Here is a 22,749-nt window from a genome sequence, read left to right as displayed (position 1 = left end):
CTGAAAGGAAAGCATCTGGTAATTTTGAATAGGAAATAAGTATAGATGCAACTTAACAGAAACAGCTAGAAACAGTTCTTTGTAAATACCTTTCTTCTGCTAGCACTAAATAAGAAAACAGAAGGGAACTGAGATCTTTCAGAAGTTCATAAAGAGGCATTAAAAATGGGCTATTGTCATTATATTAATCCATTGGTAGAATGGAAATAATGAATGCCTGAAAAGTAAAGGTCATATAGGAAATTTCCATTGGTTTTGTGATAATAATCATAATCATAATCTTCTGCTTAGTTTCTGCCCCTAAGGTCACGTGGTCTAGCATCCAGACAGTTTTTCTTTGATTTTTCACTTGAAGAGGAGTTTGTGGAGAAGTTTTCAAGATCTGTTTCATTTCCTATCAGAAACAAGTAACTGCAGTTCTACAGTTCAGAAATACTCCAAGCTTTGGTGTTTTACTTTGTTTTCTCCAACCTCTTTTATCAAGCATACTCTTCATTTCTGAGTAAGAAATTCTGTACATGTTTGGCCTGTGGTCTGTAATTTTAAAAAACCTCCAGTTATAAATCTGAGTTGTGGATACAATTCCATGCATGCGTGTTTAATGCGATGAGTGTGCCTAGTAATAAATTTTAAAATTTAAAAAGTACACTTCCCTCTAATGTGGAATCACAGGCTGAATGAAGATGCGGGAGCTCAGAGAAGCTTTCTGTAGCTAGAAAGACCATTTCATATGAGCGTTCAGAAGCAAGGAGACAGTGGATGAACAAGTGAAAAGAACTCTTAGATCCATGAGAACATTACAGTGGAATAAGGTGGCTAAGAGTGTTTCTGCCCTTATACCTTTGGCTGCTTGTTTCCTCATTTCCACACCAACATTTGTGTCAGCACAAACATTCAGGTGGTGGCATGGTGAGCTGGGCTGGAGAAGTGCTCTCAGGTCAAAATTACACCTGGGAGGGCGGTGGTGATGTTGGAACTATTTTAACCTACATCCTTTTCAAAGCCGAATTCCCCTAGAAGTGAAATGAGTTGCCTGAGCTAGACTGACAAGGCCCACTGTTTTTGGTACTGGTTTTGGCTCAGACTAAATACTTCGTAGAAACCTTGTACCATGTTTACTGCTGCTGTAATGGAATGGTTGGCCTGAAACACTGTCCAATTCAGAGCTCCTACAATCAGTATGCCACGTAGGAAAATAGCCACACCAAATCAGAAGGCTGCTAGTTTTGTTTGGTTTTATTAGTAGTATATCCAGTGAAAGCAGGTTGTCCCTGCGGGTATGTACTCATCTCAAGATGAAATTCCCTTTGATAGCTGCAAGATATGCCATTTGGCCATAAGAGCACTCTTGGAATTGCACAGCAAGAGTACACTTTCGCCTTCTGTTGTCATCATTAGCAAGTGAAACATGATGTAATTATAGAATAAAACTCTTAAATCTATATTTATTTTTAGGTGTAATTTTACTTATGAAAATACTTTATAGTATAAGTAATTTGTTAGTATTATAAACATAATTATGCTTTAGTTTTATTGTAAAGATTTTACCATGAGAACAGGCTACTGTTTTGATGTGCATGTTGTGATATGATATGGAGCAGTGAGAATTAGCACTGTACCAGCATTTTACTTTTCATGTGCAAGTCTCAAAAGACATTGAGCTTAACTATTAAGTGCCAGATAAGAACCAAGTGATGGCAGTATGTGTAACTCTCATCTGAGTGTTTCCTAAAAAGTTTGTTATTTTTTAAGAAAAGAGTAATTTCTTTATAGAAATCTTTTATTTCATTTTCAGTACATTGAGCTATGGCACAATATTTTTAAAGGGACAGGGAAAAATATCAGAAAATGTACCTTCATTCATGTTAATCCTATAATCTTCATCAAGCTTTTTAGCTTATTTTGTGCAGATAAATTTTATATTCTGTTAGCAATGTCCTTCAGTTCCTTTTTTTGTTTTCTGCCAAAGATTAATTACAAAAAGATACTTCCCATGAGTTTAGTGGCCATAACTAATGATTCATGAATTACTCTTTTGTTGGACACACACTGTTTCTAATGAATTCTGCACGCAGCATAACCCTTAATGATACTGTTTTTCTTTGTCTAGTAATTTTTGCCTCCCACCTTTTCCAAAGAGATCATAATGAAAAGAGATGAAGTCACCTGAAATTGTCTGAGTTGGAACTTAGATGCCTAAGTCCAAAGCTATGGTTTTGAAGCCCTTGCTAAACTACCAGATTCCACTTTCTGACCTCAAAGCGTTGCTTTAATTTTCAGCCCATTGGTGTGTTCAGGAAAGGTTCATAGCTTCTGGCAGGGCAGAGTCTTACAGCACTATTTATTTCATGCTTAAGTCTGACTGTGATCCAGTAATTTTGTATTTCTGTACCGAAGTCCCTTACAAGAAGCTTTCTCAAAGCATCACTGATTCGTATCACTGAGATCAGAATCTTTAGAAATTAGACATTCATCCATAAGCAGTTGTACTTATTGTGTATGATGCTGCTCATACTGTTATCCTGTTCTCTCTCTCTCTTATATAACTTCCATCAGTTTTTTTTTTTATTTGTTTTTACTGGTTTTCTTTCTTTAGCTGATTGTCTACTGATATATTTAGAGTAGAAGGCCTTCAGGGCCAGACCATCTCTATATTGTATCCTTGGCCAGATATCATTGGAATCTCCTGACTCCACAAAAATGACTGTGATAACGTTAGCAATTAAATGTATGGAAGCAGACACTCCGCCCTTTTCTTTGGGAATAAACAAGAGATTTGGCAGTGAGTGCACACTGCGAGAGTGCAAAAATCAAGCTCATAAGAAGTGACCACTTCTGTCATGAGTATGACTGTTCTCAGAGTGCTAAGCTACCTGCTCTTTGCAGAAACAGCATGGGCTTGTGCAGGATGAAGAAAGATTCTCCCTTTTGTAGTGTCGTCATCTAATAGTTATGTTTTTGTGCTTAAAGACACTGTAGGTATGGAAGTGTTCCTATCTATCTACAGCATACAGAACTTGGTGTGTATCACGTCATCTTATGACTGCTTAGTAGAAGGCAAGGTTTAAGACCAAGGGAAAGTCAAAGAAAAGTTTCCAACAAGTGGTTAAAATATAAGAAAAAGAATCAAAATCGAAATCAACAAAATGATCTATCAAATATGAAATATTCTTCCCTAGCAGCAAGATTCTGTTAAAGGTGTTGTTCACATGGGAAACAGATTTAGCAAATCTTGAATTTTCCTTTTGGGGCTGCTTTGGAGAGTTGCCCAAAAAGCTGAGGACACCAATTCACAAAACAGCACATATCCATCTCCATGTATTTCCTTACAGAACTGGAAGAATACTTCAGTATATATACTGAAGTTAACTTAGGACCAGACCAGTCCTTTGCAGGGAAAATGAAGTGTTAAAAGTAACTATTTCAAGTTTATTCTTTAATCTAAGGAAATCCATTGTTTTGCAACTTAAATTAGAAGATAAAGAGTGTCAAAGAATTTACCGCTCAGTTTAGTGGTAGAATTCCTCTGTCTCCTGTTACATGATGGGAGTGCAGATGGGAATCTAGTATTGCCAAACTTGCTTTGCAGTACGTGAGTTTGATTTTTTGTCTCTTGTTGGCTGCACGTCTCTGACACATCAACGCTCTGCTTTGTCTGCTTCCTTTGTTTCATGTGGGTTTAATGTTTCTCCATGAGTGGCAAAGCAGACAATGTAAAAAAAAAAAAATTAATAAAAAATCCTTTTTTAGTCTTGTAAAATGAATCACCCGTGACATCAAATATTATGCATAAATATCAATGGCAAAATATTCCAATAACTATAGAACTACAAGCAGATTGTTCACTTTGCAGAGGCTGTGTATGCTGTATGAGCGTACAGAGATAGCACCAGCAGTGGAACACTCAAGCATCTTCTGCAACAACAAAGGAGCAGGCAGTACGGTACAATGTGTTAGGCTGGCTGACTACTGAAAGCTCCACTTATACCACTGTCATTGCTACATTTTTTATAAATTGCACATAATTAGGAATATTTCTTATAAAAATCCTTATTAACCCCTCACTTATGTATTAAACAAGTTTAACATTTTCTGGTTTGACCTCTGCATTACGTTAAAAACCTTACACTTACAGAACATAAATTGTAACACAAATTTGAGATAGGGTTCTTAGTACAACGTTATTAGATACTGCTAGTGGAAGGGAACCCTCTGCAAACCCGGTCACAACCTTTCTGTGTAAAAGCTTTGTGTTTCCATGGTAAAAACACATGCATCATCATGTTTTAATGAAGTTTCAGAATTGCACTTTAAACTCTTACAATTCCAGCAATGTTAAAGCACTCGATTTTGCAGAACATTCATACTGTTCCATTTAAACTGTGTGAAGGTGGTTTTTCATCTTCAAATTAAAAAAAAAACAAAACACCTTACTACTATTTCACTTTAATGTTGCCTGTTTCAGTTTTCTTTGTGATTTTAGTCTTTTTCTGCTGCTATCTATTTCCCTAAACATTATATTAAGTCTTTGCTACTGAATGGGTTAAAAAAGAGGGCGGGGGAGAAATCCATTTAAAGCTCTCAGAATGATCCGGCTCAGTCTTTCCATCTTTGTCTTTTCACACTTTACTTAGTTTCTTGTCTTCTGAAGCTTTACTCTTAATTTCCTCCATGGGGTTACCGAGTTGTAAGATTTTATTTTTCTTTTTTAATTTTTTTTTCCAGTTACTTCACATCTCATCAAATGTCCACTCACTGAAATTGAGCGTTTTGCAACAGCAAAGCATTTGGCCAAATTATTGAAGAGTTATCCCCAATTACTCTCAATTTATAGCAAGCCACAATCATTCACGCACGCTTAACACCAAGAACAGACTTTGTATAAAATTCATATGAAAGATCCAGAGTAAAATAACATTATGTTATGCTCTTAAATAACCAATAGGTGGAAGTTTTGTAATTAGCTTCCTTCTGACTGCGTTTTGCTCCTGCTGTTCAGGATATGAAAAGTCATTATGCACTGAAAAGATAAGTGAGGAGCTGTCTAGGAAGCCTAAGTATAGTTTATAGACTTGTTAAAAACTAAGGATCCTTAGTCAATCAAGCCGATGTTTTATGGGATCATGGTGGCTAGTTTAGTGAATCAAAAAACATAATGAATATAGCAAATGAAAAGTTATAATTTCGTATATGTTAGCAGCCAGGAATGTCAATATCCAAGGGTTTTGTTGTGATACAAATCACATTTTTAAGCCAAATAATCTGGAATTAAGAGAAATACTTGTCTTTTGCAGGGGAATGACTTGAAAGGTTTTGATTTCCTCAGTTTAGTGTCACCAGAGGCATTCTGTTCAAGCAAATAATCTTTAATTTTTACATTATAATTCAATGTATTATAAGTGCAATGGGCTACTGCAGTACAGTCATAGGTTTGGACATTTATTTCAAATCTAGAAACCTCAGTCATGGAACAAGACCCCGTGTCTCTCTTACGTACTCTGCAAACAGAAGAAAGAAATTATTCTGGTCCCCCAAATGCTTGCAAGCTTACTCTCTCTTCCCTAGCTGTATTTTACTACCAGAGTGGGAATTGGGAGTAGTAATGCTCACAGTTTAGGGTGGTACAATAGGAGATCAGTTTCAGAAGTTCCTACAAAACAGCACACATATATATGCTGATCTAAATCTTCCCTTAAAACTGGTGGAAATCTTATGTGAACAAATTCTATCAGAAGTTTTCCAGCATTTCTGATTATAATTCAAGTACCGCAGAAGTAGGGTTTTTTGTTTGTTGTGTTATGTATTCCTGGACTTCTGAATGTGGTACCTTTAGTCAGAATTGAAAATGAAACACAGACAATCAAACCCTGCCACTTATACGATCTGAAATGACAGGTACATTCCTCCTTACATGCTTTATATTTTGTCACATTTTTCCCCAAACAGATGATTTATAGGATTTATGTACTCTGGAATTGACTCTTGCCGTACAATAATGATCCAGTTATCTGGATTCATAAAGATATAGACAAACCTGGCTGATATGCAGAAATTGAGGGTAAGCAAGATCTACTTCTCAGTACTTGCAGGAATTAATTCTTAAATTTTTCCTGGGCTTTGCTCTTTTCTGACTAATTTAGCTGGGTTTCCTTGGTTAACTCCTTCTATGTGATAGTTCTATTTGTCCACCTCTAAGTCCTCCTCCACCCAATAACTTTTGAGCCTGTCGGCCACTAACAGCCACGGAGGTCTCAGAGCTGGTGTGTTCACACAGACTATGTGGGTTTTTGGAGCCACCACGAAGGTAGTCGTATCTCCAACCACAGCTATTCTGAAAGGGAACAGCCAGGCAGTTTGTGTGGACTGTTCAGCAAGCACATGCGTCGCACTGAGCTCACCAGTGTGAGTGGTGCCACTGGCCCAGCTAGACCAGCACAAGGTAGCAGAAGAGCTCGATAATAATCCAAGTGCAGTGGATTTGCAGGGTGTAGCTTCTTTAGCTGCCCTGTTTGTAGAACATCTTGTGTTCTTTGCTTCACTTGTCTGTGTATTTTCATACATTGAACTGGACCTTTTCCTAACAATTTTAGTTTTGAATGTTTTATTTCGAAACAGAGTTTATTTTTTCTTATTATTGCTATTATTTTAAGATACGGAGACTAGAGTTGTAATTAAGGCTGTATTAGCAAAATATTAATAATGAAATCTAGTGATGAAACATCTAGTGATGAAACGGTTATTTAAAACAGAGAAGAGGAATTGTTCTCTGAGCAGAATTAAATGGTTAAAACAAAGATTATGGACAATGGGGACATTACAAAAAAATTTTACTCCACCTCAAAGGAAATATAATATGCAAGATCTGGTTCAAGGTACCAAATTACTTTTTCATTGTTATTTAATCCTTCAAATGTTCTGAACAATGATATCAACAATTAAAACTTTACCAAACGTGGCATTTTTTTCTCAGTGCTTCAATCTGTATTTCACCAGGACAACACTCATAACCTTTTGAAATGCACCGAACAACTAAGTGACTTTTTATGTCTCTCTTTCAGCAACCAAGTTCTAGTGCATTCTGACCCCTGAACTGTACTTTAGCAATCACTTTAGGCAACAAGCTCCTGTGACACTGCTGGACAAAATGTCAATCACTAAAATTAACAGTTGAGCTGAAAGTGTCAAATCTTTGTAGCTGTGTCACTGCGATGTTTAGGATACAGCAATCTTGCGAAGAAATAGTCAAGAAGGGACAGAAATTGTCCACTTTGTGCACCCTTGCGTGGTCCTGTGTTATGTGGGCCACAGCTGCCTTGCAGTGAGGAAAAAACCCATAGCTTTATTTAAGAAGTGAAACAAATTAACTGTTAAGTGGGGAAACTCATGGTGAATGCTCCAGTTCCTTTGTTTAAGATGGCATTTTTCTGTTTTTAATTATACTTTGCTTGCCTGCTTTGCAATACTCGAAAGCAATCGAAGGTGCATCAGATGTTACTTTAGCATCCATTCATCCCCCCTGCTCCTCCCCCTCTCCCCCAATTTCTTGAGTTGTGAGAAAGATTTTTTGAAAAATACCCCCACCCTGTTAATCCTGAAAAAGCCTTCTGTTAAAGAAGCTATTTTGGGTTGAAGTTGGGCCTAAGCAAGCAAAATAACAAAATGCTATAGCAATTTGTTAAATATCAAGTCTTGTTCAGCGCTCAGAATGATACAAGTATTTATCTGCTGCATATAAAGGGCAGTACACTTTGGACAAGCTGCGAGTAGTTACAAACTATAAATTATTTCAGATCTGATTTTCAAACGTATATGATGCCACTGCTCAGTGGCATCATCTGTAACTGTGACTGTAGTAAACTTCAGAGATGCTTTAACTTCAGAGAAATTCCTTAACAGCTGAAATAACCGAAGAGCCACTGTTACTAATCTTGTTGGTAACTCGTGGTATAGTGATAGCAGGTTGCAGCTGTGATTTTGGATTAAGTGTGGTGTGAAGGGACAGAATTATTTCATCATCATGACATACAGGTGCCAGTGGACTGGCCAATGTGAGTGGGCAGTAGAAGGGGTGGTGCAAGATAGATTTATATCTCTCTGTAAGCTCAATGACTTTCTGAACGATACAGGCATAAAAGCTGGAATTTGCAAGAGTATGAAGACTTTTTTCTGTTCCTGGTAGTGATAACAGGCAGAGGAACAAGGAATTTGGACATTACCCTTATAAAGACAGAAAGTTAATGCTGCTTCTTAAGGACAGAGGCAGCATGGTACAATTAGTGTTTGGAGAGTGAAGAGGGCAGAGATGCATGCAGATTTGAGAGGGTGACATCAAGTATCGTCTGACTTTTGAAACTCTTTCAGAAAGTCAGAAGCTGAAGATCTGAGCAAGGGATAATGCACTTAGGGAGCACCTTGCAATTTGTAGAGATACCAATTTCATATGAGCTGTGACAGTGACCTTGACTTCACATGATTTCTTTTGTTCTAAGACCTGGTTTAAATATGGCTTTGTGACCTATTATTTGAGGTCTCTGCATAACATATATCCAGGTTGCAAACTTTTGCAGTTTTGGACCACAAACCTCCTACTGATGCCAATAGTAGTTTGAAGTCCAGGGGCAGATTCCAGATCATTATGGAAACATGGATGACATAGATAAAAGCAGTTTGACACATCGCATATAGTAATGAGACCCCTGTCTTATCACCTAAGACTAGTTTACTGGGTGAACAAACAAGATATTCATGAGAGCTGCGTGTCTGTCCCGTAAGAGTTGAATGAGATTAAATGGTGCAAAGATCCCATCCTTGTCTGAGTATGAAGATCTTTTTGTCCTTCCCTCTTTTGTTTCTTCCTTTAATCGATTTCTCCTTTGCAGTGAGATTTGACTAGATAAAGCAATGGCCAGACAGGTACTATATTTTGCTACCCTCTCATTTTCAGAAACTAAATCATACAGGTAACAGACTGACCAGCCAGCATGGCCATTACACTTGTGAAAAATCTAACTGGCTGCCGTAGAAACAGCTTTTTAAATTTGGTCACGCAGATAAATGAAGGAGAAGCATCAAATTACATCTTGCTTGGTTCAGTTGTCTATAAAGAAAACAACTTCTTATAATTCAAGTAAGAAATTCTTACATGAATTTCTTAATAAGTCTTCACTAACTTTATCTTTTCCATCTCTTTTGTTTCTTTTCCTTCCTTCTCCACGCTTAAAGTGCACCACTGAGTTTGCTTCCCTCCTCCATCCCTCCACTTCTCTGCTGTTTCTTGCTACCCTCATTGGTCATGTTGCCTTTTATCTCGTTTTCTTTGCTCATTTCCCCCCTCAGAGATCCTCATTCTTTGGAATATTTATTTCACATCATGAAGAAGAAATTAAGTGAAACAGGATCACTGAAGTCAGAGTGTATTGCACTGCAGAAACTGGGAAAGTTATAAAATCAATCATCTTTTTCTTTTCCTTCCAATTCCTTTCCTATTTTCTTTCCCTTCATCCTGTTGTACTCTACACTTTCCTTTCCTTCTGTCTCCCATCATTACCACAGCAGTATTTCACCATCTGCAAAGAGAACCAGGCAGCATAAGCAGGCTCCTTTGCTGGACAGAAGATAAAGGAGGAACTATAAATACCTTCAAAATGGCTTGAAAGCTTTAGGTTTGATTGACTTGGCTTGTGGTACAAGACAATATAGCTTGACAGCTCTGGCAGCCCTCATGAACATAGACAGTCAGCCAGTCTATATCTTCTCCATTTTGTTCTTTATTATTCGCCATCCATAAACCTTCTGTTACTTGAAATGAAAGTTTGACTGAGATGTGTTAAATCTTTTCAAACAGACCTAGCAGAGAATATAAATAACATATCAAATGTGAAAATAATGATGATTCCCCCCTCTCTTTCTTGCCTGTCATCTTGCAGTGGAGAAAGTGGTTCTGGAAAGACTGAAGCCTGCAAACAGATAGTGAAGCATCTCACTTGCAGAGCCAGTTCCAGCAGAAATGCCTTTGATACAAAGATAAAACATGTAAGTAAGCTTTCTGATCACTGAGTAGAACAAAGCAAAAATCTGACCTCTTGGATAGGCAAAGACATTTGAACTGTAAGGAAAAAGGCATCTGCTGTGCAGAAGTTCATAAAGGGTTTGTTTTCACCGTTGAAGCCAAAGGAGGCATCTTTCCTTGAACTGACCTGAATGGGAACAAGATTAAACTCACATTCATGGACGAGAGGAAACCGAAAAGTGGAGGCCAGTTTTGTTTCTATATGTTTTGTTGACTTTGGAAAGCCGTGTTTCCGTGAATGGAAAACATTTGTGTGATAAGGTAATGCCTCCTAAACACGTACTAATTGCCTTCAGTAAGGAAATAAATTTATCTGTATGGTTGTGGTGGTGCTTCTCTGGACAGTATAAGAACTGCTGAGGCATCTGAAGTAATAGTATGTAAGACAGAAACTGAAAAGTTGCAGGAAAACTGCAAGGACTGAACCAAGTGACATGGTCCAGTATTGTATACTAAATGCGTTCATGAAATAGCCAAGAGTGCTGAATATTTATACTCAGTCATATTTACTTCCCACAGCAGAACCGAATTCTGTCCAGTGCGTAACATGAAATCATGAGAACCTGTTTCATGTACCAAATGTACGTCTCCTTGCTAGTTCATTGTAACTGGGAAGTTTTTGCTTGACTGAACATTGCAACTCATGTTTCATTGTTACAGCTGTAACACTACTGTAAGTTCGTATTGATATTTCAGATTATGTTGAACCCTTGATTGCCAATTCAGATTCTTTCAAAAACTTGCTTTTCCTGCTGAATTTTTTTTTTCTTTTTTGTAGCTTTCACTTGCCACATGCATGATATTCAGCAGAACTCTAGAATTGTTCATTGTGGGTTTTTTTAATAGCATCACATGCATCATTCAGAACACACTTCTTTCTTCCTGAATTATGCATGATTCAGTCCAGAAAGATGATAAAGTGTCAGAAGTACAGCTGACACTAACAGACGACCTACAAATCAGGATTATTGGGATGTGGGAAAGGCTACAGATACACTGGTTCATATTTTCTACATTCCAACTGATAAAGTGATAAAAGTCCTATGGATTTTGGGTGGATTTTAGAAAACGGTGTTTCATTCGTGTTTTCTGAAGATAATAAAAAAGCCTGATGACACGGACAACACTACATCTGAATAAGCTGTACCTTTACTTTACTTTGCGTAGTTACACAATTGCAAGGATAAAGTGTTTTTTTTTCACAGTTTTATCTGATACATTGATTATAATCCTGAACTGACAGATTTAATCTAGGTTTCACATATCAATGTTAAAAATACCCTTGTTATTTTTTTCACTTTTTTGATATAAATTTTGAAGTCTAGTGTTGCAATAATACAATTATATAGGGAGAGTACACTTTTATTTTATTTTAAACCCAAGAGCCAGATCTACAAGTGATACCTGTTTCTACTGTGTATTTTTTTTTATTTACCACCTACACGGGTTTGCTTACAGTTTTGAACTGATCAGGCTGTAGATGTTATTCGAGTAGAATTCCAAAATTCATGTCAGATCCTCCAAGTCCTTTTCTTTCCTGAATTTCAGATTAAGTAGTGAGTAGAAGAACTGAGTAAGTAAGCAACTTTGTGAATAAGCAACTGAAAACCGGTGCTTTGGATACAAATATAGCAGCAGTGGGAATCAGGAGGTGTCGGAAGTAGTATTGGCTCTGCTGCAACTTGTCTTCTGACCACAGGCAGATTCCCAGGGACAACCATTATGAGGGAGTGCAAATAAGATGTTGTCCTCAGTTAAGAAGAGGAATCAGTGTGGGAGGGGGCTGACCAGGCCTAATTAGTTAACTTTGTAGACTACTTCAAACTACCCTACATCTCTATAGTAAACAACAATCCCTAACATGCAGTTACCTGCTCCCTGACACAGTGTAAATCCCCATTGGGTCCTCTGGCCACAGTTCAGAGGACAACATGCGCCAGGGACCATTCAAAAGAGTATGTCCACCCTATTCTGCAAAAGAAGAGGTAGATGTCTGAATGTGAACCTTACCACGCCACTTGCCATAGCTGATAGAGAGTCCTGCTCCTGGTCCTGTTTGATTTAATAGTATTGATGTAGCCATGCGTGTCAATTAGTCTTAGTCAATGCAGGTGGAAGAGAATCATCACATATTAAGAAAAATGAGTTGCCTTTTGGTTATAGAAAGATTCCTTGTAACTAGCTTAGATGGGACACCTGACTTCAGACAGTGAAGGTAGATGTAGCAGATCCCACCCATGGAGAATGCAGTAGACATTCTGGTTTAGTTGTCTTTTATGGTGCTTTAACGAACACAATAGCCTGGATTCATTCCTGCTGCAGTTATGCATAGCAGCATTAACGTTAATAAAGCTGCACGGGTTAAACCAAGTGCTGAATTAGCCTAACGAGCAAATAAATCCTAAACAACACTGCTGGAGTGGAACCAAAACTAGGCTGACTAGTTTTCTGCTGCCACCTACTGCACAAATAGCTGGTTTGATTAATAATTCTGAAGGGTTTGATTTTTAGAGCTTCTGGCTTGGTGACTGGAACCACACGTTATCTGTGCCACTCCACAGCCCTCTTCTCCCCCCCCCCCCCCCTCCAGCTAGGTCACGCAGGTTCAGCAAGCCCCTGTTATATCAGAACACCAGTGTATTTGAGCCACATTGCAATCAATTTCTTGGGATGCATAACAGGAAGATACCGAAGGGAATCCTTCAGGGTGTAAGGGGTGTAAGAAACTAATTATACACAAAAAACAGCTGAATACAGAGAAAACATGGACTAAAGATCGCATATTTAATGTTTTCTGAAAAAAAAAAAATCCTTTTTAAAAATAATTGCCGTGTCCATGAAGAAGTAACACAGAAATATATTAGTGAGAGATGCCATAAAATAGTCTGAATCTATTTTTTCCTTGGTTTTTCACTAGTATAATGCTGAAGTAATTCTATTTGAAATCAATAATTTATGCCATTTCTGGCATCTTATAAAGCTTGCAAATTCCTTTGCTTGGTTATTAGCATCGACTGACTGTAAGTTTACAAGCATAGCTGCCGTGAAAGATTCTAATCTTTTCACTAAGCACTCCAGCTCGGGGCACATGATTCCAGTCACTTGTACCCAAACTACCTGTAAGGACAGAGCTCATGTGTGAGCCATTGTCTTCCCCCTTCTATTTACAGCTTCCACTATGGTGACAGCACTTTTTTTTTTTTTTTTTTTTTTCTTTTGAGCTACCTTATTTTAATTTCTATTTAGAAAAAAAAGCAAACCAAAAAAAAAACCCAAAAACCCAAAAAACAACTTTCAAGGATTTTTTTAAATTCCAAGCTGGAAAATGGTCTTTTTCTCCCCCCCTCCATTGTTGATCACAAACCAACCTCACTGATGTTCATTGAAATATCTTCCCATTTGTTTCCTTTCTTATTACTTCTTTATCATTGTCGTGCAGGTAAACTGTATCTTGGAGGCTTTTGGGCATGCTAAGACACCCTTGAATGATTTTTCCAGCTGTTTTATAAAATATTTTGAGCTACAGTTTTGTGAGAAGAAAAAAACATTAATTGCAGGTAAGCATCATTTAATCTGTTTATTTTGATATCACCCACAGACTAGTAGCTCGGGGATCCCAGTGTGCCATACGCAGAGTTAGGCATCAGTGGCCTTAAAGCATGTGACAGAGGCAAGGGGATTTTACGGAGTGTCAGAGGAACACGTTTAACAGCCCATGAATTCATAGCTTGTCAAAAACAGCGTTAAGAACGGTATTAAGAGGGAGAGCCCTCTTATGTGCAACCACTAGGTGGCAGAGAAAGACAAGAAAAAAAGTTGAACACCATCCAGTCCTCTTACATTTCCCAGGAAATCACATTTCCTTTTATACATGAGAATAACAAAGCGTAACAGCTCTGTCTCACTTTACCGTGAAATAAAAGTAACAAAGAGATTATTTTTTTTTGCATTTCTATCTAATATTGTATTGGATATTTTAAGTATCCCTTAAATAAGTGATAAACTCATCTGTTTAGGGCAAACAAAATACAAGTATACTTTGTAACACAGGAATTAGAAGTAATTTATTACAGCTTTGAGCTTCTTCTAAAGGAACTAGGAATCATACTGATGTTTATTCTCGTTAGAGGTAAGATAATGTGGAATTTGTGCCTGCTTTCAGAGTAAGTTATAGTCTGCTAATCCCCAGTAAGCATTCATTAGTGGAAAAAAAGAAAAAAATATTGGGCAAAACTTCATTTTCATTCAGAAAATTCTGATCTTCAGAGGCAGTCAGGGAGAATTTTCATTTCTGGTCTGCGTAGGTCATTTTAAAGTTACTCTGTGCTAAAATGCAGAGTGCATGCAGAAATAACTATACACAGTTTCTTACTTGCACTGATCTTCCTGAATGCAAAAACTGTGTGGTTAGACACACCTTTGATCCAAGTAACTTCAATTCCATTGTCTAAAGATTTCTAAAACTACTAAATTTTTTGCCATTTCAAATGGATTTATGCTTTCAGAAGGGTTTCCTAAAAATACTATTTGGAAAAATTTCATATTGGGAATTATTCATTTTCTTGAGAGAGTTCACTGTACCCTAGCAAATAAGTTTTTTCAGTGATAATGTCACTGCATGGGAAGTTACTGCTACTTTTTTCTGGGTTGTTTAACAAATATAGGATATTTGGAAAGAAAATGTAAAACTAAGAAGTGTGATTTTATTTTCATTTATGAACTCCTGTGTGAGGAATACAAAGAAAGTAATGTAAACATTAGAATGGACTAAACAGCATTTGTTGAGCTCAATAAAGTTCAATACCTGAAACTAACATTTTATAAATCCTTTGTATTGTATAAATTTGATTTGGGTATATTTAGTTATCACAATTACATTGCGTGCACATTTTCTCTCTTTTTGTTACACACAAAGAGCACAAATGCAAGCAGATGAAAATGATATTAATCTTGAAAAGTCAAGCATAGGAACATTAGAAATGCCAGAACTGAAGTTGTCAGAGATACTCTTGGGTTTCCTTGTGTATACACATTTAATGCTGTTATTTTTCCACCCCACCCCAACTTCATTCAGTGCAGAGAATGGACTATATTTCTTCAGCGATCTGCTACTAAATAGTTTGTTTCCCTTCGTTGATCCATGTGTGGTTTGTGCCATTTTATTTTGTTCTAAAAACAGAATGCTAGTTTTTCTGGGAATTTTCTGTTGCTCATCAATATTTTTCACTGTATGAGCATTTCAGAAACATAAATGGCTTCATTTTCACAGTACTTCTGACCTAAGGTTGTGTCATTCAGTTCCTCAGATGTGGAACGTAAGCCTCGAGGCCTCAGGGCCATGTGTTCCCATAATTTGGGTGCCTTGTTTGAGATTGCAGGGATTTGAGTTTTCAGGCAGCTTTACCCAGACTTGCCAGTTTAATTCACAGCCTTCATCTGTGAATGATAGAAATATGGAATCAGTTAACCAGTGTGTCAGTTTTCTGGTGCACTAATGTTGCGTTTTTATCACTTTCAAACCATAGGCATTAAATGAGAAAATCTAGGGATAGTCAAGTCCATTAAAAAAACATAAACAAATTACTTACTGGTTCTACTATTCCCCAAATATTTAAGACTTGAATTAATTACTCTTACTAAAGGTAAGGTAGCCAAAAGTTCTGTAATTTACAGTCAAGAGTGAGAAGCCCCAGTACAGCAGTAAAAGTGGTTTTTATATTTGTCTAAGTTGCAGTTGTTCATGCCGTTTGATGGGCGTTGTAGATGTTGCCTTTTCTAGGCCGCTGCTAAGCATCACTTCTGAGTGAAATTGTCCCAGATTTACACCACCATAAACGAGAAAAGAATCAGGCATGTTGCCTTTGGCTGGCTTAAATCCCACCCAGTGATTTTCTGAACCTGTTTGCAAGATCATTTGCAGCAGTATTTACTGTCTTACACTGTTTAAACACGAAGGTAAAATGTAAATAGGCAGAGCACCTGATTCTGCTGACATGGCTTTGTAACTCATTGAGGCAAACTGGGCTAAATACGCCTGGTTTATAAACAACAATCCAAGTGACACTAGACTGCCTCCATCGAAGGGGTTAGGTTGTTTAAACTCCTGAACAGACAGATCTTAAGGGTGGAGATCCAGAACAATTTACTAAGAAAGGGGCATGCAAAGTACACGTGTACATTTTTATTATAGAGGGCAAGCTCAAGGTAGCATTCCTTGCATTTTGAGTGGACGTCGGTGAAGTCTGTGACACCTTTTCGTTCATGCTGAAGTTCTTTTATGCCTAGACCCTGGTAATGCTCCGACTTCTGTCACATAAGGTTTATTCTTATAGCAGAAAGTCCAATATTCCTAAATAACCGAAACATCGGCCATAATTTTCATCTACAGGCTTGACGAGGTCTTTCTTTTAAACTGGATCTTTGCCACGAAGTTTTGAGAACAAGGATGGAGCTCTTGCGTGTGGCTTTACTCAAAGCAGTACAGATATCTGTAGAGGTTTTATGTGTCTTCTCTGACTCTTGTTTCTGATGAGATGTGCTGCAACGTTGGGTTCAAATGGGAGTTGTTTCTGTGACACGTGGCTTTGTGGTCAGGTACCTTTCATGGCTTTAGTCCAATCAAACAAATGGAGAAGGTATAACTCAGATTAAGTCATCGTTCTTTGTGACCGGCTAAAATAAGGCAGTGGGAACTAATAAAAAGTCTTACATCAGAACAAATACAGAATAAACTACAGGCCAGTGATTTCATTAAGTTCCTAAAATAAATTCATACCAAACAGAACTCAAGGACTGATCTGCCAAAAAAATCATAATCATTCATAGACCATAATTCATACCCACTGTATAGCAGTAAAAGACTGATTATTTATTTATTTCCAGAAGTAAAATTGCTGCATTTTATTTTTATTTGGAAAGGGAGAGAGTAAATGGTCTTTCAGGCAAGTTGACATAATTCCTAAGATGAAAGGTAAGGCTTCTGTCAGTTTCCTCAAATTACTAAAAAAGAAGGTCAGGAAGAGAAAATAAAGCCTGACAAACTTATTCTCCAGGTTTTCCTGCATTGCTTTTCAGGCCTTGGTTTTCTCAGTCTTCGCTTTTTGAAAACCAAGGCCTGATTTTTTTTTTAAGTTGCACTGAAATGGAAAGATCTAATTTGATTTGTAAAAAGAAGCAAAACGCATATTCTCCCGTGTGTGTTACAAACATTTTTTATCAATTAAAAAGTTTCAGACATGAATGTCCTTTTTTGGTATAAGAAAGACTGCAGCCGGCTAAGCTCTCTCACGTGCTTTTGTACTGCGTTTCAGCTCTGAACTCCCAAAGGTTATTTTGCCTTTAGCAATAGCTGTGTTTAGGACAGCACGGATTTTGAGACAGAGTAATGTAGTTTCAAAGAACGCATAGCTGGAAGAAAGATTTCACTGGCCGCGCTTCCAATACAGAATCCGCTTGCTGGCTTTGCGGCTGCTCAGTCGATCAAATGATGTGTTGAAGGAAGTACAAATTTCCTTGTGCCTGTAAGCACAGTCAACGCGGCACAAAAAAATGGCAGACTTCGCTCTGGAACTCTATTATTTTTTCCCTTTTATTTCACACATAGATTAACGAACATATAATTTCACTTTGTGGAAAAGCATACTGCCGTGATAGTTTTCTTTATGAGTTACTTTAGCTCCATTAAGGTGGTGCTGTGTTTGATTCTTGCTGATCAGAAGCTCGACTTTTCTTAACAGCTCTTCCCATTGCTGGACATGCTGAGATGAACTGTATTTAGCCTTATTAAGGTGGGTGACCTGATGTACCTGAAAAGGGCTGAATTAATTTGTGTCATCTAAATAAGTGGTGTTGCCCATCATTAAAGTTAAAGGTCTTAATTAATTAGTTAGATGACCTCCAGTAACATTTTCCTTGCTTTTATTAACCAATGAATGTTAAAAACACCAGAATGATAGTTATGAAAATCTCAGTAAAGATCATTGCACACACACACAAAAAAAGTGATTAGTAATGGCCACTTTTCAAATTAATTGATGGTAGGGCTGGTTTTACTGAGAAATAGGTTACAAGCACAATAAAAGATGGAAATCATTCTTCAGGTTCATTTATTCTGTTTTACCCTGTAGGAATGGCAGCCAGGTAATGACTGATTCTGATGAAAGCGTGTGCCTGGGCCAGCCCTGCCATGACAGGTTAAGATCGCATTGCTTCAATTTGCAGTTTGCTGCAAAGTTACTGGAGCCAGAAACATATCCTGCTACCAGCTCAATGATGTCCCAAGTGTGCCCTTTTGCTTCCAGCATGGTCCTTTTTTCCATAGTGTAGCAACAGAGGCCTAGATGGCCGATACACAATTTCTCATTATATAGGTTCCATAATAGCAGGAGTTAACTTCTACTTTTTGTAGGGTGATTAAATGGGCTAGATCATGTCTCTCTGGTTCAGCAAGTCAGCCGTACAACTCTCCTCTGTCAGTCCTACTGTCTCTTCAGCAGCTAGAACCCCAGGCACGCTCTTGGTTGCCAGCACGTGTGTCAGGCCGTGCCTGTGCTGTTATATAAAAGAAAGGGTGGAAAATGCCCCTAGGTAGTGCGTACCACTGACCTTCCATACTGCTTAACTGGGATGCGTGTGGGATGGTTTGGCCTGTGCAGAGTAGCGCTTTGTGAGACCGTGCATAGTTACGCTTAGTTCAGAGACAGCGCTTAACTGCTGAGACCTTTCTCAAAACAATATGTTCGAGATTCACCGGTTTTGTTTCCCTTTGTTTCCATTCTACGCTGTCTTTCAACAATATTCTCGCAGGCCGCATTCCCTCATACACTCAACTGCAAGTAACTTCAAGTTTGCTGTTTAACAGTATAGACAGAAACTTAGAGCTCTCCAAAAGATAGGAAGATACTTAGGTGAAATTTAAAAAAATATTACCAGACAAATACATATGGTATAGCAATAACCAAGCCGGCTCTGAATGAGCTACTGTGGGTATTAAAAACTGTATGGTGACAGGAGCATGACATTCTGGCTTCTAGCCTGGCCATTAGGCTAAGGCAACTACCGTGCTTCTGATGCACACTCTGACACACCGAGATCTAACCTGCATAACTTTGCTCTTCATTGCATTGGGCAATACCTTTGAGTCCAAAACGGATTCTGAAAATCCTTTTTCAACTATCCTCATCTTTAGATGTCTTTAAACTCCCGCTCTGCCTTCAAACTTCAGGTCTCTCAGTCATATGAAGTTGCTTGTGCTTAGAAATTGAACAGTGTTGACTACATCAAGTAACTCGGTGCGATTTTATGCTTAAACCCAGTTTGTTTCAAAAAAAAATTAAAAAAAATTTAAAAAACCATGAGCAGGTCAAAAAAGGTATGTGTTTAGAGAACATACTACTGTGCTACAGGATGCAGGTACCAGTATTTTCTATCACTGAATGTTCAAGAACTACTTCCAACTCATAAAGGAAGGAGTCTTAGATGAGTTGGTTGTCATCCAGACTATGGGAAGTTATTGTTATTCCTCCTCTCCTCACAGCGTTTCAAAAATATAGCTCCTCCATTGCTGAGAAGTGTACCTTATCCTCTGACCTCGACAGTCTTTTCCAGGGTAAGCATGCTTGCTAAGACCCTGCCTGAAAGCTCTGCTGTACTGCACAGATTGAAAAACATAAATCTGCAACAGAACGTACCGCAACCTGGTGGGGTGGGGGGCTCAGTCATGTGAAGGGACAAGTTTCTGGTCTTTGCACCGCAGATAGTATTTTCTACATTAACCAATGATGAGATAAAGTATACAAAGAGTGGGGTAAGTGGGAACTGGTCAAGTCCTTGCTCACAGCAAGGCCCCTGACCTCTAGCTACCGTTAGGTGCTCCCATGCTCTCTTTAGCCGGCTACATCTGGAACTGTGTGTTGGTGTACGCTCAATGGAGGACTGGAGTAATCTGCCCAAAACAGTGAATCTCCCTTTGTCTCTTCACATGTATCTCTAAAACACCTGTAGTCTAGTGAAGCAGGTGAATGGATCTGAGGCTCCAACATTTCCTCTGCCTCTGGTTATGCCTCTCTCGGAATCTTATGGGCCTGAGGTTATGTACGATCCTGTAATCAGCATTTCTGTAGGCAAATCATGGTCAGGTGCATCCTCCTTCACCTTCTTCCCAGATGTGTTGATTCACGTGGCTTCTTGTTTGGCCAGTTCATCACAGCCCTTCGGAGATGCCCATGTATCCCCAGGCACAAGTTAGTGATGACCAGTTCTGAGAGAATTTGTCTCCTTGTAGCCCTCTAGAAGTAGCCATCTAGAAGTTACATGGTTAATCTGAACTATTAATCTGAGTGTTCTTGATTACCAACAGAAAAAGAGGAAATGGTTCCAAGGCTAGTTTTCCAAGATGTCTTGAATCTGTCTTGCATCTTTCTCTCTCCATTAAGAAGGAACTTAGAATAGATGTCAGTGCTCAGATGGTTACACTTGGGTGAGATGACTAATAGCTTGTCTCTTATAAAGCCTTGCCAAATATGATAATTGGTTCCTCAAATAAGTAAAACAGATTACAAATCAACATCATTATCTTTAAAATTAAGTAATTTTAAAGATAATGTAAGACACTAAATAAGACATTTGTTCCACTAATTTTCATGGAATTAGGACTTTTTATGTGATTTATATAGAAAACCGTGGTACAATGAATGGTACTTTTTTGTATATACTCACCTCAGACTGTTTTATAAGAAACACTGTTTATTCTTCACTGTTGCAATGGTGAATGGTTTAAAATATATGTTTAGAGCAATCAGTATAATGATGAATTTATTTGTTTGTTTCTCAATCAGCTAGGATTTATACATATATGTTGGAGAAGTCTCGTGTCATTATGCAGCCTCTCAACCAGAGTAATTTTCATGTTTTTTACTTGATGATGGATGGGCTGTCTGCTGAAGAAAAATACTCCCTGTACCTCAGTAATTTGTCTGCACACAGGTAGGAGAACAACTTTATGTTTAGTATTAATACTGCTCTCATTTTAGTTCCTCTGCTCTTGAGGTCCTTCCTCCAATAGTGAACATGTGTCCTAACTTTTCAATGAGATCTGAAATTATTTATTATTGAGTACCTGTTCGTGAGGATTTAATTCTGGAGTAAATGCACACTCTCGTAACAAAATCAGAGTATTATATCCATTAGGATTATTGTCTTAAAAGAAAAAAAGGAAGGATACTTCTTGGTTATTTTTTGATCTTCTGTGGACTAGAGTAGGTCTGTTCTTTTTTTTTTTTTTTTTTTTTCCCCTCATGAATTGTTTTGCCTTCAGGAAAAACTGTTTTATTAAAATTAGACGTTTCTTATGGAATATGGTGATTTTGATGAAATGTCACTATATGTAACTGATGATTCCATTTTCATATTTGTATTTATTTTACTTCATATTATTAAGAAAAACCAAAACAAAGTTTTGACTGCTTTGAAAATAAGGATAGGATTCAATACCCCACACCTAAAATTAAGTCTTTTTGAGTTTTCTCCACATGAGCTGGTTGTCTTGGCTTCCATTTGCAATCAACGGAGATTGAGTCCCTGCTCAGCTCTATACAGAGTTACATGTAGATGTGTGCTTTGGGGTGAACTGAAACACTTTTGTGGCTTCGTGAACTGTGCTGACTACGTACCCTTTAACAGTAAGAGCTTAAATATAAAGAGCTCTATATAGACACCTAAATATGGTGTGTCTAAAACAGAATACACTCCTTAGGCTGTATACACTCCAAAAGTTTAATCTAAGTGGAAGTTTCTGTTTTTTCAGAAAATTTTGGGAATATCTCAAAATCTATTAATTCAGATTCTTTTCATATTCCTGATTTAGACCATTTGGTGTTCTTTCTTCAGTCTTTTCTAAGAACTATCGCTGAAACGAGAGAAGACAATTTGGCATTAATGATCTTCTCTTAAATTGGCTAAGGTTATAATGAGTATAGTGAGTAACTGTAAAAAGACCGATAGTAATTCAAATGATTTAAAATGAGTGTTTTGAGTTTTTCATATCTAAGCCTTTTTCCCATGGATTTTTCTCTCAACATTTCTATCCTCTACTCTGGCTAATACTTGAATAGAACGGTATTTCTGGATTTGGGGCTTGTAAATAGAAAGATACCACGCTGATTTTTGCAGAAAAAACTTACTTGATTCTGATTTTTTCTTAAACACAAGTCTTCATCCTACTGTTGTTTGGTAACTTTTAAGCTGTTAGCACTTCTGGTTTTATAGAGAATAATGTAATGTGCTAGCTCTGAAGAAACCTGAAGCTAAGTTACTTTACTAAAAATGACCCACTTCAAAGGGGGGGAAGAGTTAAATTCTGTGTATTAAATCCTTTGAAGGCTTTGAAGACCAAAAGGATTCTGGGCTCGTGATCATTAATTTATTCCTCTTCTAGCAAAAGTTGTTTGGAATCACTCAGTTTATTCAGAAAATGAAACAGTTTGAAGTCACTTTGCAAGAAGCTCCAACAGGAAAGAACTTAGCAAAAACCTGAATAATTAGATTCACATGAACAAAGCTTTATCTGATAATATATCTGATAAGCATCCAAAAAGAACAAATAGTGTTTTAAAATAGATGTCTGAACATTGCAGTGCCAACTCTTTAGAAGTAATTTATAGCTGAACATTTGCATAAAGCTG

The 22,749-nt window shown here is 37.6% G+C and overlaps 1 protein-coding gene across 1 annotated transcript in view; it reads left to right on the top strand.

Annotated features, from left to right (window-relative positions):
* Positions 1-22,749, top strand: part of MYO16 (myosin XVI) — a gene marked incomplete at both ends in the record, with an annotated part of 331,914 nt that overhangs the window by 154,077 nt on the left and 155,088 nt on the right. The window contains 3 exon segments of the mRNA XM_082498511.1: positions 9,927-10,032; positions 13,509-13,626; positions 20,905-21,052. Coding sequence (XP_082354637.1) covers positions 9,927-10,032; positions 13,509-13,626; positions 20,905-21,052 — 372 coding nt within the window.

The sequence above is a fragment of the Vanellus vanellus genome (genome assembly GCF_965231255.1).
Source record: "Vanellus vanellus genome assembly, chromosome: 1".
Classification (NCBI taxonomy): domain Eukaryota; kingdom Metazoa; phylum Chordata; class Aves; order Charadriiformes; family Charadriidae; genus Vanellus; species Vanellus vanellus.
This window is presented reverse-complemented; position numbering and strand designations above follow the sequence as displayed.